The sequence below is a fragment of the Melopsittacus undulatus genome, chromosome 5 (genome assembly GCF_012275295.1).
Source record: "Melopsittacus undulatus isolate bMelUnd1 chromosome 5, bMelUnd1.mat.Z, whole genome shotgun sequence".
In the NCBI taxonomy this organism is placed as follows: Eukaryota; Metazoa; Chordata; class Aves; order Psittaciformes; family Psittaculidae; genus Melopsittacus; species Melopsittacus undulatus.
This window is the reverse complement of record NC_047531.1, coordinates 46,093,860-46,112,883: the sequence shown is the minus strand read 5'-3', so window position 1 is coordinate 46,112,883 and position 19,024 is coordinate 46,093,860. Positions and strand designations below refer to the sequence as shown.

At 47.2% G+C, this 19,024-nt stretch overlaps 1 protein-coding gene across 1 annotated transcript; it reads left to right on the top strand.

The window, feature by feature from the left end:
• The first annotated feature begins 3,692 nt into the window (after positions 1-3,692).
• PICK1 (protein interacting with PRKCA 1) lies at positions 3,693-18,835 on the top strand. Its single transcript, XM_034063182.1, has 13 exons — positions 3,693-3,752; positions 4,969-5,060; positions 10,037-10,148; positions 10,618-10,746; positions 10,870-10,936; positions 12,224-12,313; positions 12,735-12,788; positions 12,889-12,951; positions 13,215-13,348; positions 14,128-14,220; positions 14,967-15,017; positions 16,622-16,766; positions 17,035-18,835. The coding sequence occupies exons 2-13, from the start codon at positions 5,020-5,022 to the stop codon at positions 17,277-17,279; spliced, it is 1,224 nt and encodes a 407-aa protein (XP_033919073.1). The 5' UTR covers positions 3,693-3,752; positions 4,969-5,019; the 3' UTR covers positions 17,280-18,835.
• Positions 18,836-19,024: the final 189 nt, after the last annotated feature.

The window sequence follows — 19,024 nt, the reverse complement described above, 5'->3', positions numbered from 1 at the left end:
AAAGTTCTCCCAAACCCAGACAACATGGCTGGAGGGACAGGAGTCAAGGAGAATGTTGTCAGCTCAGCGTTAGTTGAGTCTGATAACAGCAGCAGAAAAGCAGTTTGGAGCACAAGATTCAGTAGAGAGCCAGTACAGAGAGATGCACCTGAGTGCCAAGAAGCTAACCAGTCATGCAACGTGTGATCTGCTCACAGATTCCTTATTACATGTGATGAAAGACAAGCAGAAGGCAGTTAAACTTGCAGGGCCTTGGCTGCCTTTGCAGGGGTTGTCTCTTTGGGAGTGGAAAAGTGTCTGCACTTGCAGACTGAGCCCTCTTGATCCAAGCTGTGTTGGTAGACTGAAAGCAGTGAGCCCAGGATAAAGCTGTGTTTCAAATTGTTGATGCAATGATTAATCAGACCTATTCGTGAAAATTAACAGCTTCCTGGGATTATTATTTTTTTTACAGGTTGGCTAGCCTTATTTTTTTGAATTTTAGATAACCATTTTCATCAGTAATTTGTGATTTCTTCCTTTGGGAGGAGGTGATTGGCTGGATTTCCAGTGTTGAGACAGACATGGCTTTAGGGCACACACAGAGATTCATTCTCTATCTCACACAGAGAGAATCCAATCAATCTGGGACATGCTAGTGCAACTTTATAGAAAAGGCAGGGTCAGCACATGCATACAAAGGCTGATGCTTCAGGGAAGATACTGAAGGACACACACATGGAGCAGCACAAATGCAAGGCACATCAAACCTATACATTTGGGCCTTGTCAGTGTCAGCAGCAGGGGTTTTTTATCATCTCAGGCCAGTTCTGCCTCTTGTCTTTCTCTCTAATGGCAGGAGCCGCCAGGAAAGGCTCATTCACTGCCTGTTCTCCCCTGCAGCTCTAGTAGCAGAAGTGGACACAGGAGCAATGAGGTCCCGGGGCTTGTTTTAATGTTATCTAGCCATGCAGAAGGCCATAAGCAATCCCCTTGGGCACAACCAGCTGATTTATGTTATGCAGGTGTTCTCCTAGACATGGTGAAAACTTCCCTCCTCGCCTTGCAGTAAAATAGGAGATATATCCCACCGTTGCAAACCCTGTCCACCTGAATCCAGGCTCCCTTCCTGCAGCAGAAGTTCTCAGCAGCGTCCACACGGTGGAGCTGCCCCTTAAAAATGAAGCCCAGCTCACTGGGCTGGTGGTCACCTCCTCGGGGTGATCCTGCAAAGCTCGTGGGCACGAAGCAGGAGACAGCACAGGGACTGTGTGTGGGACTCCCAGGCCCTCTAACTCAGCACATGGAGCATCCTGCCCTGGCACGGGACAAACAGCAGGCTCGATTTCTGCCTCTGCTGAAGATCTGCCGTTTGACATTGGCTTTATCAGCTCTTGTCTGTATCAGCTGTCAGTTAGGGGAGGGTTCTGTAGGGTTTCCGCAGTGTTTGGCAGTGTCCAGCTAGCCAGGGGCTGGACTTCAGAGGGAGCCGCACTGTAACTGTATCACAAATATCTTAACCCCTAGTTGTCAATGGCAAAGTTATACCCTCTGAGGAGGACAGGGGGAGAGATTTTTTAAAATGCATTCCAAAGTAAGTATTCTAAGAAGAAAGTTATGGACAGTTGTTTTGATCCAACAATTTGAAAGAGATCCAAGAATTACACAGAAAAATGTTTCCAGGTGTTGCAGGACCATAGCATTATAGAATCTGTCCAGTTAAATTTTCACTGTCTCTAGGGATGGATATTCCCCCATTTCTCTGGGCTGTTGTAACAGTGCTTTCCCACCCTCAGAGTGATGGTTTTATTCCTTCTATTGCACCAGAATCTCATGCTGCAACGTGCAACCCTTGCCGCTTGCCTTTTGCTGTGCAAAAGTCCCAGGAAGAGCCTGGCTCTGTCTTCTCTGTATCACCCTCAATCACAGTCAAGTGACATTGCACTGTTGAGCCCCAGTGAGCTCTTCGCATGCAGAGCTCAAGGTCTGGATCATCAATTCTAATGCTTCACCAATGTAAAATCCCTGTCAGCATCGAGGGTCAGGATGTCAGTCTCTTCAGAGAGCACCCACCTGAAGGACTGCATTTCTCATCTGGCTTCCCTTCATAAATAAATAACCTCTTAGATCCAGCACTTCAAAGCAGTTATTAACAACACGCTCTTGCCCTTGTACTCCAGCACTGTTGGTAGCTTCAGTCGGTGTTTTGATGTATACAGTTCACGGAACTGCATGCTGCAAACACTAACCACCCTCTCAGTCAGCAAGTGAAGTCATTGTCATCTCCAGTCCTTATTCCTGGTCACGAAGGAGTTTTCAGTTCAAAGAGTACAATTTTCTTTCTTTTTTCCTTTTTTTTATATCTATGTCAGTAAGCCAGACTTGGCAGCTGGGTAATCACTCAGAAGCAGCAGCTCAAGAGATGATACATAATGCAACATGCGATCACATTCTTCTGGGAAATCAAAGCATTCTCCCAGTGATGGTGCTGTGTTGATGGAAAATACAATTCATCCGAACACCTAACCACAACCCCATCACACACACTGCAAAGGAGAAAACCACACACAAGCTTGGTGATCCTGCCATACACATCACAGCACAGGGGGTTTGCATACAGCTGTGCTGACTGGCTTCCAATTCATTGCTTCCACAGGTCATCACTGGCATGCCAGCAGTAGAGGCGATTGTGCCAACCAGTTTCAAAGCTCTTTGTGTCCCCACTGTCAACTGAATCATCAGTCTGGGATGTGTTCACATTCACAAATGTCTTTATGAATAAATGCTCCCTTCCATGGGTATTGGGCATATTTGTGCAGGGTACATCACCTTCCCTAAGCAACAGCTCCATTTTCTTCCAAGCACCAAGTGCAACAGAACCTCTTTTCCTTGAGGTGGGCACACTTTGTATGCCCCTCCTGGTGACTGAACAGCTGACAGCTCACCAAGATCTCCTAATAAGAGCTGCAGGACAAGCCATGGCACTCCTGTTTCATGCTGTGCCACAAAACCTGTTCAAGTCAGCACTTCCCATCTGCATTTTCAGCTGCTGCCACCGTTGCAGCTCCTCCTCTGCCACCTACTGACACAAGTTCTTGACTGTGAGGGTGGTGAGGCACTGGAAGGGGTTGCCCAAGGAAGTTCTGAATGCTCCATCCCTAACAGTGTTCAAGGCCAGGCTGGACAGAGGTTGTCATGGTCTAGTGAGTTGTCCATGCTCATGGCAGGGAGGGGGGTTGGAGGTGGAACTGGATGCTCTTAAGGTTCTTTCCAACCCAAACCATTCCGTGATTCTGTAAGTACCTCAGAAACCTAAAGCGGAGTTGGACGTAGCACAAAACCTGAGGTGGCGGCTGCAGGCTCGGCTCCACCATAGTGCCCAGCCTTCCCTCTCTGCACTGTCGTGGCCCCGACGGGACACAAGACATACCCGGAGGACACTTCCTCCGAGGAGCATCTCCCTGAACCAGCCGCACCAGAGGGGGATGTCGGCAGGGGAGAGGCCAGCCCCTTCCTTCCCTTGTCCCCTTCCCCGTACCGCCTTCCCTCACGCCACAGTGACACCACCGCCATTCCTCGCCGCTCCCAAGATGGCGGCAGGAGAGGGCTGGCCCCGCCCCCGCGGGTCTCGTCTCCATGGCAACGCGGCGCAAGCGCAGGGGGTGGGGTTACACCGGGCTCTTCCGGGCTGGCCCCGGCGGTGACGTGTCGGCGGGGTGACAGCGCCGGGCGGCAGGTGGCGGCGGGGGCCGTGCGCCGGGCGGCCACTTCCGGTGAGCACGGGGACCCCAGCCCATCACAAGCCCCCCCTCAGGGCCGAGCCCCGCCATTGTACCGGCGGCGGTGTCGGTGATCCTCTTCCCCACACCGGGCCCTGTGGGGGAAACACTCCCTAAATGGTAGCGTCAGTGCCGGGAGTACCCTCCCCCCGGCTCCGAGGGCTGAGGTATCGGGTCTCCGGGAGACTCCGCTGCTGCCCGCCGGCCCGGCCCGCTGGGAGGTGCGAGGCCGCTGGCAGGAGGGGTGCGGTGTGGCGGGGTGGTGTCGGTGAAGCCCTCGCCCGTTGGCGGCTGATGGGGTTGGATGCGGTGGTAACTGCCTTTGGGGGCCGCTGCAGCGGCACCGGGGCTTGGTGCTGCCGAAGGATGAGCGGAAGCAAAGCGTGTCTGCTAATTACTGCCCAAATTAGATAGGAAATGAGATGGGGGCTTGGGGGGAGGGTATAGAGTATAGCGTCATAGAGTCATAGAATAGTTTGGGTTGGAAGGGACTTTAAAGCTCATCCAGTTCCAGCCCCTGCCCTGGGTATGTTCACCTCACACTAGACCAGGTTGCTCCAAGCCCCATCCACCATTGCTTGTTGGCACCAACATCCCACTCACACTACCAAAAAGCCCATGAGGAAAACGTCTCCATAATGGTGCCGCTAAGACACACAGACATACCCATCTGAATGGGATGGCAGATGGGTTTTAAGCACAGCCACTTACACGTGAGGCTTTTTGTGAAAACAATTTGGGAAAAGCTTGTGTAGTCTCCTGAGATAAGAGGAGAATGCCAAAAAGTAGAATGGCAAATAGGCTTCATAACTTGATATGAAATCAAGAATAAACTGGAGATGTGTAATGATGAAGGGGATAAAACTGTAAATATCTTTAGCAGTTGTGGTGCAGGTAGAGTATGTGGAGAAGCAGCTTCAAGAAGGGACCACATTTTGTGCTGTGCTTTGGAAACACTGTGTGGAAGGCACATACGTGGGTTTTGAACCAGTTGTCATTCAAACTTGAGGACGTTCTCCTGTCTCGTTCAGAGCAGAGAATCAGAGACACTTGACATGTTTTTCAGCTTTGGTACAAGAACAGAGGTCATGGTGTGACACTGGAAAAAAGAAAAACAAAGAAGGGCGCTGGCAAGGATGATGGTTGATTCTCTGCAGTTTTCTATTGAGGTCACTGGTTTACTGGGGTTTATTCTGTTCTTTCTTCCCAGAGAGTTTGGAATAAGCAGTTTCAGACAAAGAGGGTCTGCTTAACCGAAACAATGTTTGCAGATTTGGACTATGATATTGAGGAAGATAAGCTGTGAGTATTTTGCTTATCTTTCCCTGTTCTTTGTTAACACTATAAATAGTCTTTGCAGCCAAGACCTTATGGGAGTGGATAAATTTACCTGCTCCTAATGCTGTGTGCTGGAGAGTCAGATTTGCTGTTCAGTCCCCATTTCTTGCTTCCCCTGGAGACTGGGGATGGGCATTGCTGTGCTGCTGAGCGTGTTCTGTTGCTCTGGGGTAACTATTCCGCGTTCCTGATTGCAAAGCAGTGCAGGAAAATCATCTGGAAATTAGTGACCTTAGCCAGAGGAAAAAATGTTTATAATGGAGGATATGAGGCAAGAAATGGATGAAAACTCAGGAATTCTTAGGTCTGTAAAGAGAACACCACTGGCATTCCCTGAGCAAGTTTTGATGAGATCAGCAATGAATTTAATGTGTAGCACTTGTCTTGCGTTTCATTCCTGCTGTGCAAGCTTTCCTCTCACTCCAGCACTATGGCCCATGCTGATAGACTTTACGGCAGAGATAAAGTTTTCAGTTTGTATCAACCAGAGCTGTTTCATAGAATCATAGAATAGTTAGGATTGGAAAGGACCTCAAGATCGTCTAGTTCCAACCCCCCTGCCATGGGCAGGGACACCTCACACTAAACCATGCCACCCAAGGCTTCATCCAACCTGGTCTTGAACACTGCCAGGGATGGAGCATTCACTGCCTCCCTGGGCAACCCATTCCAGTACCTCACCACCCTAACAGTAAAGAATTTCTTCCTTAGATCCTGTCTAAACATCTGCTGTTTAAGTTTCAACCCGTTACCCCTTGTCCTATCACTACAGTCCCTAATGAATAGTCCCTCCCCGTCATTCCTATAAGCCCCCTTCAGATACTGGAAGGCTGCTATGAGGTCTCCACGCAGCCTTCTCTTCTCCAGGCTGAACAGCCCCAACTTTCTCAGCCTGTCTTCATATGGGAGGTGCTCCAGTCCCCTGATCATCCTTGTGGCCCTCCTCTGGACTTGTTCCAACAGTTCCATGTCCTTTTTATGTTGAGGACACCAGAACTGCACACAATACTCCAAGTGAGGTCTCACAAGAGTAGAGTAGAGGGGCAAGATCACCTCCTTCGACCTGCTGGTCACTCCTTTTAATGCAGCCCAGGATACGGTTGGCTTTCTGGGCTGTGAGAGCACACTGAAGCTGGCTCATGTTCATTTTCTCATTGACCAACACCCCCAAGTCCTTCTCCGCAGGACTACCATGAATTTCCTTTTTGCCCAACCTGTAGCTGTGCCTGGGATTGCTCCCACCCAGGTGTAGGACCTTACACTTGGCATGGTTAAACTTCGTGAGGTTGGCATCAGCCCACCTCACAAGTGTGTCAAGGTCCCTCTGAATGGCATTCCTTCCCTCCAGCGTATCAACAGAACCACACAGCTTGGTGTCATCGGCAAACTTGCTGAGGGTGCACTCAATTCCATTGTCCATGTCACCGACAATGATATTAAACAAGACCGGTCCCAACACCGATCCCTGAGGGACACCACTCGTTACTGGTCTCCAGCCGGACATTGAACCGTTGACCACAACTCTTTGAGTGCGACCATCCAGCCAGTTCTTTATCCACCAAGTGGTCCACCTATCAAATTGATGACACTCCAATTTAGAGACAAGGATGTCAAGTGGGACAGTGTCGAACACTTTGCACAAGTCCTGGTAGATGACATCAACTGCTCCTCCCCTGTCCATTGTTTCCGTAGCCCCGTCATAGAAGGCCACCAAATTGGTCAGGCAGAATTTTCCCCTAGTAAAGCCATGCTGGCTGTCACCAAGCACATTTCTCTTTTTCATGTGCCCTAGCATGCCTTCCAAGAGAATCTGCTCCCAGACTTTGCCGGGCACAGAGATGAGACTCACTGGTCTGTAGTTCCCCAGGCCATCCATTTTCCCCTTCTTGAAAATGGGGGTTATATTTCCCTTTTTCCAGTCATCAGGAACTTCACCTGACTGCCATGATTTTTCAAATATGATGGCCAGTGGCTTTGCAACTTCATTTGCCAGCTCCTTCAGGACCCGCGGATGGATTTCATCAGGCCCCGTGGACTTGTGTGCATTCAGGTTCTTAAGATGGTCTCGACCCAGAGCCTCATGTACAGTGGGCCCAAGGTCTAGGTTTTCACAGTCCCTGCATCCGCCTTCCAAGACTCGGGTGCTGCGGTCAGAGCCTTTGCCAGTGAAGACTGAGTCAAAGAAGCCATTCAGAACCTCAGCCTTCTCCAAGTCCTGTGTAGCCAGTTCTCCTGAAAGTTTCCGGAGGGGGCCTACATTGTCCTTAGTCTGCTTTTTAGCCGCTACATACCTATAAAATACCTTCCTATTATCTTTAACATCCCTTGCCAAGCTTAGCTCCAGTTGGGCCTTAGCTTTCCTAACTTGGTCCCTAACTACCCTGACAACATCCCTGTATTCATCCCAGGCCACCTGTCCTTGTTTCCACCTTTTATAAGCCTCTTTTTTCCTGTGAATTTTTCTCAGCAGTTCCTTATCCATCCAAGGAGGTCTCCTGGCCTTCCTGCTGCACTTCCTTCTAGTCGGGATGCAACATCCTGAGCTTGTAGCAGGTGATCCTTGAATGTTAACCAAGAGTCTTGGGCCCCCTTGCCCTCTAGGGCTATATCCCATGGAACCTTGCTAAGCAGAGGCCAAAGTCTGCTCTCTTGAAGTCCAGGGCAGTGAGCTTACTGCATGCTCTTCTCACTGTCCTGAGGACCTCAAATTCGACCATCTCATGATCACTGCATCCAAGACTTCCCTCGAGAGTCACATTTCCAACGAGCCCTTCCCTGTTGGTGAGCACGAGGTCAAGCAGGGCACCTCTCCTCGTCAGCTCCTTTATTGCTTGCAGAAGGAAGTTGTCTTCCACACAATCGAGAAACCTCCTGGATTGCTTGTGCTGGGCCGTACCGTCGCCCCAACAGATGTCAGGGTGGTTGAAGTCCCCCATGAGAACAAGGGCCTGTGAGTGTGAGGCTTTTCCTATTTGTCTGTAGAGTTCTTCATCCACAGGTTCCTCTTGATCAGGCGGTCTGTAACATATCCCCACAGTAATGTGTCCCATCACCAATTTCCCCTTAACCCTGACCCACAGACTTTCTGTTAACTGATCACCTGTCCCCAGACAGAGTTCCATACTCTCCAGCCTATCCCTAACATAAAGGGCAACTCCCCCTCCCCTCCTACTGGGCCTGTCTTTTCTAAAAAGCCTGTAACCTTCCATTCCAACACTCCAGTCAAAGGAGCCATCCCACCATGTTTCAGTGATGCTTATTATAGCTTTGTATATGTGCCCACATCTCTAATTCCTCTTGTTTATTCCCCACGCTACGGGCATTTGTATAGAGGCATCTGATCCGAGCTCCAAATGAAGCCAGCTCAGTGGCTGGAGCGGCTAGAATATTACTACATTGCTCAGAGTATTTATTATAGGTGCTGGCAACTGACTGGGTGCGTTGGGATGGAATGATGCTCCCCTCCCCCAACACTACTAGTTTAAAGCATCCTTGACAAGTCTGGCAAGCCTCCCAGCAAAGCCACTCTTCCCTTTCTTTATCAGAGCAGTTCCACCAGACCCCAGTAGGCCTGGCCTACAAATGTGGGCCCCATGTCCAAGACACCCAAACCCTTGACTATGACACCACCCTTTTAACCATTTATTAACCTGTCCAATCCTCCTTGCCTTTGGAAGGTGCTCCCCTGTGTCTTGGAGAATTGTCAAAAAGACTATCTGAGCTCCAGAACCCCTGACCACCTCTCCCAGAGCTCTGTAGTCCTTCTTTATACTCCTCAGGCTACTACTATCTATATCCCTAGCACCCACATGTATCACTAGAAGCGGGTAATAGTCCGTGGGACTTACTAGAGCAGGCAGCCTCTCCGCAACATCCCTGATCCGTGCCCAGGTAGGCAACACACCTCCCTTGCGACCGGGTCAGGCCAACAGATGAGCGCTTCTGTCCCTTTCAAGGCAGAGTCCCCTACTACTACAACCCACCGCTTTTTCCTGGCAGCACCAGGTACAGATCTTCTGTACCAGTGCACCAGCCGACTGTTTCTGATGCAAGTGCATTTCCTCATCAGCCCCCTGCAGGACGGCAAAGCGGTTCTGGGTGGGTACAGCAGATTTAGGACGAAGCCCCTTGCTTTTAATTGCTCTGTTCCTCCTTTGGTTGTTTTTTTTTTGTTACTAACTCCCAGCTTCCCTGATCAACAGCCTCCTTCTTTCCTCCATGAGTTAGAGGGGAATCTTGATGCCCCTGTGCTGTTTGGGCCTGGAGCAAGCAGTCCTGCTTCCTCTCAGCTTCCCTGCCATCTTGCAGCTTACTGACAGCATCCGATAGCTCAGCCACCTGCTGGAGGAGGACCTCCATCAGGGAGCAGCGAGCACAGCCCTGCCCATTCTGCACCTTTCCCTCACAAGACCAGTGCAGGCACTCTCTACATTCCAAGCTCTGCACCGCAACCTCCCCACTTACCGGCTCTGTCTGGGTGCCTACGCTGGCCACCACTGGGGCGGCCGGGGCAGAGCTCCCAGACCGGGCCCTGGTCATACAGCGAGTGCTCACCATCCTGCTCGCCTGCCCACGCGAACTGCCACGCAAACTGACTCGATCCGCTCTGTTTGCCCGCTCTGTTCGCTGCGCTCGTGGTCACCGCGCTCCCTGGGTAGATTTTTAACCACTCACAGTTGGTGCCACTCCTCCTGTCTCTGCCCCCGGTGAGTCACCTCCTCGCGGTAGCTGAGCTCTTTGCAAGTCCTGTCGAGGACTTGAGGCTCCCTCCTCAGTGGCTCTTGTCACTCTGTGGTGAGGCTTCTGAACGCTGATCTCCCCCGGCTCCGCTCCGGTGCCACAGGCGTCCTTTCTCAAGCCACCCCCCTCAGCAAGTGTTTCATACACATGCAGCTCTGCCTGCCATGTTCAGTTATTCATTTCCCTGTCTCTCATTACAGGGGGATTCCCACTGTACCTGGGACAGTGACCCTGAAGAAGGACTCTCAGAACCTGATTGGGATCAGTATTGGGGGAGGAGCACAGTACTGCCCCTGTCTCTACATTGTCCAGGTGGGCACTCAGGGAGGAAGAATAAACCATCTGTGTAAAACAGTTTCCATCTCAGAGACGGAAAGCGTGGAGAGTCCCATAGTACTTGTTTTCCTCAAAGTGGGAGACATCATCTCACTTTCCAGTGAATAAGATTTCCTTGCCCTAGTACCTAATGGGTATGTAAGAGAGTTCTGAAATTATCCTTCTTGGAGAGCATGTTAGAATTCACAGGGGAACAGTGTGACTTTCTCAACGTGAAGAAATCGTATGATTGACAATGTATGTCTTGGAGGCAAGAACTTCCCAAGGGAACTATATTATCAGCCTGCCTCTTCACTATAAAAGAGGAAAAAATGCAGCTTCACCATGCACAGAATACAACTGAGTTAAATAGGAGGAATATAATTGTCTGGGTTTTTATTCACTAGCCCTGTATTCACCTTCCTCTTGATTCCAGACTACCTGTGCTCTTTCTCCTCTCCACCAGGTATTTGATAACACTCCTGCGGCCTTAGATGGCACTGTAGCAGCTGGTGATGAAATCACAGGAGTGAATGGGAAGTCCGTCAAGGGGAAAACCAAGGTGGAGGTGGCCAAGATGATACAGATGGTAAAGGTGAGAGGTAGGAGGGGGCCAAGGGAGCTTCTGGGTCATAGTTTACAGTTTATTGTCCATTGGTAAAGGAATCCACTGCTGCTTGCTTCCAGCACAGCAGTTTGGGATTTGCTCTTTCTACAGGGAGAAGTGACAATACACTACAACAAACTTCAGGCAGACCCAAAGCAGGGCAAGTCTTTGGATATTGGTAAGACTGGTTTCTTTCTCCTTATAGTGTTACAATTACATGGATGGGTGAAAGACTGGTCCAAGATAAAACCAGAGTAAAACTTTGCTTCCATTCTTCCTCTTAAATCAGTCATTTTCAAGTGGATGCTGTCAAAGAGAATTACAGGTTTAGAAAAAAAATCCTTGCCTTGCTTCTTGGAATAGTCTTGAAAGGTGAGGTGTGACTTGTAGCAGGAGGTTTGTTTCTTTGTGCTTAGCATGGATGTTGAAACTCAACTAGGTAATAATTTTATTTATTTTTAACACCTGTAAGTCATGCTGACTATTTAGATTTTCACAGAAATTTGTCTGTCAGAAAGTACTGGTTGCAGTTTCTCGCCTTGGGAGACAGTGATGAAACACACCTGTCTGCACTGAGTTGTACAACCATAAACTTTGTAGGAGAGGAGAGAAGCTTATTTCTAAAACAAAGTGTGTGTTTTGAACTAAGTCTACACTTTTGTCTCCTTTATATGGTCACCTTTCTGGCTCTCCTAAAAGAAATGTATCTCTCCTTTTTGCTTTCATTTATTTTTATGGTGATTAAGGTGCTAATTTAAGGTTCAGGAAAATGGTGAGGAGTGAGATGGATTTCTGGGGAAACAGAAGTGTGGTGAAAATGTATCATTTTCCAGAGATGCTTCAGCTGAACTCCTGGGAGCTGCAGGCACTTGGCACCCCTGCAAGTTTGCCTCTAAATAAATATAGCTAAGTCATCTGATTCTGAAGAGGTTGTAACTGTCTCTAGTAATTTGCATAGTATAACCAACCACCCGGGACAGAAATTTATTCCATCAGGAGGTGACAAAAGGGTTTAACTGAGATCCAAACGATAAAAGCAAACAAGGGGATAACTTTGATCCATAAATTCTGTTTGTCTTGCTTTCAGCCTTATCTCCTGACTTCAGTTAAGTAAACCAGCAAGTAGCATAAGCAAAGTTTAGTTCCAAGTATCATGATAGGTGATTTATGGTAAAGTTATTGACTGGAATAATCTTCCAGAAGAGGTGCCGGAGCTTTATTGATTGGAGTATATATTATGTGAGAGCAGAACAGATAGACAAGATAGCAGATGTGCTATACACAGCTGGATTGAAAATCTAGTTTCTGTGTAGGTGGGTTGGTTGGGTTTTTTTGTTTGCAACCTCAATAGTAAGTTAAGTTCAGTTTACTCAATGACTGAGAAACCAGTGAAGTATGTTTGTGAGCTTTTCATGCCCATAGAAATGACCCTGATCCTGGTTTGCAACTCTCTTTTGGCCTTTAGTATTGAAGAAGGTAAAGCACCGACTGGTAGAGAACATGAGCTCAGGGACAGCGGATGCCCTGGGCTTAAGCCGAGCCATACTTTGCAATGGTAAGTATTGTCCAGAAGGACATTTTCCTAAGAAAACACTTACTCTCTTGTGCTTACCTGCTCCTTATTGTTACTTGCGTAGTCCACATGATTGCTTCGTAATTCTGCCCTTCTGTTTTGCCTTACTGTTGTGATTGCCTCTGCCCATCCTGATATATCCTGTCACTGGGGCCATTTATGCTAGCTAGGGTCCAATTAATTTAAAGTGGGGAACCACTTAGTGATTGCCAATAAGTGGTGACCCCACACTGTAAAATAAGTTTGCAGTTGTTTTAAAAGCTTCCCGTGCTGGGCCAGGAGCCAGGCATTAAATGGTGAGGGAAATTTGAACCAGAGGCATGAAACTGTTTTTCCAGTTGATCAGGTCTTAACCGTGCAATGCATTTGACTGTTCTATTTTCTGATTCTTGTTTCGAATTAGATGGACTAGTGAAGAGGTTAGAGGAGCTGGAGAGGACTGCAGAGTTGTACAAAGGTAAACTACGTCTTCCATCAGACACCAGAGGGGGGAGAAGGATGCCTCCATTATGTTGCAGTGAAATAACTCAGATGCTTTTTTCTGGCTTCTATCACAGGCTTGACAGAGCACACCAAGAGTCTTCTCAGGGCTTTCTTTGAACTATCACAGACGCACAGAGGTAAAGAATCTCGAGTGAAAGGAGCAGAAGTCTTTGCCTTTAGTTTCAGGAGTTTTAGCCAGTACTTAGATGTATGATTCACTTGCTCAAATTAAACTAAGTGTTGTGGAAATGAGCTGGGAAGGGCTGCTTTCTTGGCATTGGTGGTCTTACACATGGGACATGGAAATAATGCCTTGCAGACCTCTGGTCTTCAGGAGGCAACATTCTTCTCCAGCGTCAGCTTCTTCTGTCATGTGTTTTTATTTATTACCCTCTTCCAGCATTTGGAGATGTTTTCTCTGTCATTGGTGTGCGGGAGCCGCAACCAGCTGCCAGTGAAGCCTTTGTGAAATTTGCTGATGCCCATCGCAACATTGAGAAGTTTGGGATTCACCTTCTAAAAACAATTAAGCCGGTAAAGAATTTAACTATAGGAGTACAGCATCTGGAGAAGAGGGGAACCTAGTAAGACAGAAGCCTGTCTTTGAAGGTGTGATCTTAAAGATCATATATTGTGGGAAAAGCTCTCTTTGCTTTCCTTCAAGGAACTCTCTTCATAAAGAACCTAAGAGGTAGTGTAGTGAATATATCAATCTTGTCCCTTTGACTTTTGCACATGAGTATATTCCTCTCCTTTTGAGGATGATGGGATAGTTTGTTTGATCAGTGTAGTCTCTAGAGCCCTTTCCCTGATATTGGTACCCATACCTAAAAGATGTCACTAAATGTAAAAGAGTTTAGATAAACAGTCCAGGAACAACTTAAGGACTTCAAATAGTATATGTAATTTAGAGTCTCCAGGAGATCTGTCTACTTATTTTAGCAAAGAGAGGATTAGATGTTGATTTGAGCACCATTTTCAGTGCCGTATTGAATGGACAGCACTGGGTAGTGGGCCTTTGAATCAGGGAGGGTGAAACAAGTTGAAACAAGATGAGTTGAAAGAAGGTGAATTCAGGCTGGAAGTGAGGCATGCATTTCTGGGACTTGAACTACTTGCCCATGACAGAAATGGATGCTCTAACTGTGATAGTTCTGAGTCAAGATCAAACATTTTCTTTCAGATGTGCTCTAGTTCAAAAAAGAGTTAACTCGAGGCAGTCTCATGACCTGTGCTGATTAGAAGGTTGTGCTTGATAAAATGTAGTCATGCTTTTTGGTCATACATTCAGCACCAGGATATTTCCCTTGCAGATGCTTACTGACTTGAATACGTATCTGAATAAAGCCATTCCTGACACAAGGCTGACTATCAAAAAATACCTGGATGTCAAGTTTGAATATTTGGTGAGCCATTTGCTTGCTTTTTAAATGCTGGTCGAAATTAAGTTTTGTGGAATCATAGCCTGACCTCTTGGACTCCCCAAAAAAGCTCTCCAGCCTACATTTTTCAGATAGTTTTAGACTGGTTTTCATTAGCTAAAGTAAGTAACTGTCAAGGCATAATTGCTTTTATTTAGAGCATGCCTTTTATTTTTTTCTCTTCTCTTGTACTTGCCCCTTGTTTTCTGCACCCTAAAAGCATGGGGTTTTTAAGTGCATCTGTTCTATAACTGTAGGAATCTATTTTCTCTTACCAGTTGAGAGAAGTATTTGGAGCTGCAGCCCTAAGGCAAGTGAATATGGCAGCATCTCTTCCCACATCAGTCCTTCCCACAGTTCATCTTTTTTTTTTCCTTTTTCCCTCCTTATTTATTCCCTCCTCATATTTTTCTGGTATTGTGTTTTCCCAAACAGTAGATGAACACAGGTTTTTCTCTCTTCTTACTAGGGTATACTTATCTAAAATATTTGCTCCTGTAATATAAATATTAAGCACCTTCTTTCTCCCCCACCCTTTTCTCTCATCTTTCTCCAAAGAGATTTTCTTTCCATTAGGGATGTTTAATATACTCTGATCCCACTGTGCTTTCCCCAGTGCCCCTAGCTGTAGCATTGAAGGAAGGCTTGAAATGGTACAACTGTATGGCTATGGGTGATGATGAAATCACTTCTAATTTTTAATATTTCCTTCTGTTTTACATTCTGTGAAGTCTTACTGCCTGAAAGTCAAAGAGATGGATGATGAGGAGTACAGCTGCATTGTGAGTACCACCACTGTGGCAGTGACAACTGCATACTCTCTTTCTGCAGCTTCCCTATACACACTGCCCTGTAATTGTAAAATAGCTCCTGTGCCTGTTTGCATGGAACTAGTGAATGCATCCTAAGAATTACACACATTTGTTCTTAACATTTTAGAAACTGGAGATCCTTAAATGCTATCTGGGAAGCACTGTCATGAATCACTAGTGCTGTGGAATAGTGGAGGGACCAGACATCTTCTCTGCAGCTTGTTTGCTCAGTGGTTGCCTATCTCAGTGTTTAAGCAATATCAGCGTATGTAAGAAGGATTAAGGTGTTATCTTCACAGATTCTGTTTGTGTGTAGTGTACACCTTATAATTAATTCTGGACTTGTTTCAGAGAAATGGAGGTTGAGCTTCTTTGCAGCAAAGTGCATGTGAATACTGCATTTATAGTTGAAGAAAATTTATTTAAATGATCTCTCTTAACAATACGGGATTTGGGGGCTTATGACTGTAATCCTTAACAGCTCTGTTTAAGATGGCTAAAGGTATCTGCTGCATGAAGGGGGTTTGGAACTAGATGATCTTAAGGTTGTTCAACCCTAACCTTTCTATGATTCTGTGATTGTATGATGCTATATCCAGATACCCTGCATTAAAGTACGATCTTGTTTTATCCTAGGTATTGATCTCAGAGCAGGGATATGATTGTTTGGAATGCCTAGTTCCCAGTGCCATGAAGGAATGAAACTTTCCCAAGATAACATTTAATTCTGTCTTTCCTTGTAAATGGAAAGGAAAGAAGCCCAGTTTTGCCCAGCAGAGTAACTTCTTTGGGTTTTGAAGCATGCAGCATGCATTATCAAGCCATAGTCTGTAACGTGGATTTTTATGTAGTTACGTTTACTGGTGCAAGAGAAGAATGCTGTTCTGCTGACAGACCTAACCCCTTTCTCACAAAAATATTTTGCAGGACAATGTATTGGACCCTTCCTGCTGTTTCCTAGTGTTGTGTCTGGATGTTTGTAGATACCACAGGGTTCACAATCCATATAGAATCATAGAATAGTTTGGGGTAGAAGGAGCCTTCAAAGATCATCTAGTCCAACTCCTCTGCACTGAGCAGGGGAAGCTTGCGGAGGAGAGCAGAATTTTATGTCTGACTGATATAAATTAATATATTCCTCAGCTCTTAGACTCTTTTGTTCACAGTGCTTGTCTTAATAGTTCAGATAAGAAGCCATCCCACTTTTCCAGGCTGAATTGAAATGTGCTGGTCCTTTTTGCTTTGTGTAGTAGTGATGTTTTTCTTTACTGTGGCTGGTGTGTATTTGGCCTTCAGAGTGGCCCCACTGACTGCCAGTTGTTGATGTGGCTCAATGTTCCTCATGTTTCATGCTTCCTGACTGCAGTTGCAGTGATCCTGAGAGGGCTGTAATAACCCAAAAGCACTGTAAATCCACAACAGCCAACAAACTTTGCATGCAAGGTGTCTCTGCCCATGGCAGGGGGGTTGGAACTAGATGATCTCTAAAGTCCCTTCCAACCCAAACCATTCTATGATTTTATGATACAGGCACTGTTGTGGGAGTCTCTAAAATGGTGCTGTGTTTTTGGCAGGCTCTGGGTGAACCCCTCTACCGAGTCAGCACTGGGAACTATGAATACCGCCTTATCCTGCGCTGCCGGCAGGAGGCTCGCACACGCTTTGCCAAGATGAGAAAGGATGTGCTAGAGAAAATAGAGCTCCTGGACCAGAAACATGGTGAGTATCACTGCTATGGCCACCCCCTGAAAAGATCAGGCAAACATGGCTTTGGCCTTCATGCCTCTCCTTCATCTCAGCTCGAAAATCTTTACTGAAGAACTCTTTTGTGGCTGTGCCTGAGACATCTGCCCTCAGGGGACAAAAGGGGTTAATGTTTAGGAGACTGTATCTAATGCTGTGAGGGAAGCTTGGTCGCAGCCTTCTCTCTGTCTGGGAAGGGGGGCTTTCACACACCTGACTTGTTCCCAACATGTCACCACTACAGTGCAGGACATCGTGTTCCAACTCCAGCGTTTTGTCTCCACCATGTCCAAGTACTACGATGACTGCTATGCCGTGCTCCGAGATGCGGATGTCTTTCCCATTGAGGTGGACCTTGCCCGCACTACTCTCAGCTATGGGCAGAAGGACACATACACGGATGGTGCAGAAGAAGAAGGAGGAGAAAGTGAGAGAGAGGGTAGTGGGAAGGAACAGGCAAATGGTGAAAAGCTCATTGATGATGCCTGAGTGGCCAGAGGAAAGACTTTGCAGACTGTTATAAATGTCTGTTTCACATAGTGGTTCATCCTCTGTGATTTCTGTGTGTGTCCAGCCTGGAATTCCTCCTCTGCTTTGGGTGGGGGTAGCTGGTTGGATTGGGACCAACCTCTGCTTTCTCCTCTCTTCCTTTGCTAGTTTGCCTGGATATTCCTTTTACTCCTAGAGATTCCTGCTGCCCAGCTTGAATACTGAGGTGTGGGGAGGAAAATCCCCTCCCGCACCACCATGTGTACAGGCAGGACATTGCTGAGCATATAGGGCAGCAACCATTCCCCTCTGGCACATGGAGGCCACTTAAACATCTGGAGATGGTTACAAATGGCACAAAGAGCCCATTTCTGTCCTCTCCTTGTGCTAAGGGAAGCTGTTTGCACCAGCATTGTTTTCTTCATCCCACTGCTCACTGTCTCCAATCTTCCCATTCTCTGGCCTATTTTGAGCTACTTCTGTCTCTTCTGTCCATCCCCATGGGCTGCAGGACTGATTTCTATAGGATGATCACTGTTTTTAAGAAATAGAAGTCCAAACTGATGTCTAGAAGTGGTGGTGGTACATGTGGTCGGATCACCGTCCATCCAAGGAGCTGGGGAAAGCCCTCAAAGCAGGGGCTGACGGGAGTATATGTGTCTGGTATGCAGAGCTGCAGATGTAGAAAATCTTTTCCCCTGGCTTCCGTCCTCTTCAAAGTCACTGAGCTCCTGCACAGCTGGCACTGTCTGCACACTCCATAGCTACAGCCCAGGGCTAGAATCCTGTAGGATGTGACTCTGGCCTTTCCTGTGGGAAGGAGGGACCTGGCTCAAGAAGGAGCCCCCCTAGTCAGCAAGGATGCTGAGGTAAGAGTGCTTGTCTGTGGCAGACAGGTTCCGGGGAATGACAACAAAGCTGCAGCCGTTTCCTTTCCATCATTCTCTTTTCCATCTCTCCTTCATTATTGTATGGCTCTTCAGCTAGAGAGGAGAGACAGGAAGCCTTGTGGAGAGAGGAAGGCATGACCTGTAGGCAGAGGCTTTGAGATTTTCTAGTGCAAAGCATGAATAGCATGCTGCTCCCTGCTCTCCTGTCTGCACAGCCGTTTGTGCTGCCCTGGGCCAGCCAGCACCAGTGGCTGACATCCCATTCCCAGCACAAGGGAAGGAAGGGAAGGAAAATTGAGGTAAGTGAGGCTGCATCTTTCCTCCTTTCTTTTCTCGCTTTGTCCCTGTGGGCTGATCCCAGTTGCAGATGGCACTTTCTCTTTTGGCAGGCAGCACAACTGCTAGGAGCAGTGTGCTTCTCAGAGGCATGGCTTTTGACTTCTTTCACTGCAATCTAGTGGTAGTGAGAGAAGTTATTCGAGGGCATTAATTTATGATGGAGATGTTTGTGTTTCTTTGTTTTTTTCTCTTCGATTTGTCTTTGGAGCTTTGTCATCTCTGTGGGTGCCTGGAAGAAAGCCATCCGTGGTTAAGCTGCTCTGGAAGATTTCAATGGATTCTGTTGTACTGACTGTTGTCTCTAATAAAGAAAAATGTGACATTTCATTTCCTGTCCTTTATGAATTTTCTTTAGAGGTTTATTTGCACGTCCCCTATTGGTTTTAATCTTAAAATATAGTGATGAGAAGATGGGTGTCATGTGCTGGCCATTTATTTTTCTTGCTCATACTGGTGAATAACCTCTGTGCCAAGCTGTGGTTGTCATTGCAGCACATGTTTGCAGAGGAGAAAGCT

Coding starts and splice junctions, on each gene's coding strand:
- PICK1 (XM_034063182.1), top strand. CDS start 5,020: ATGTTTGCAGATTTGGACTATGATATTGAGGAAGATAAGCT. Junction 10,937..12,223: donor GGGCAAGTCTTTGGATATTG/GTAAGACTGGTT, acceptor TTTGGCCTTTAG/TATTGAAGAAGGTAAAGCAC. Junction 12,952..13,214: donor ACTATCACAGACGCACAGAG/GTAAAGAATCTC, acceptor ACCCTCTTCCAG/CATTTGGAGATGTTTTCTCT.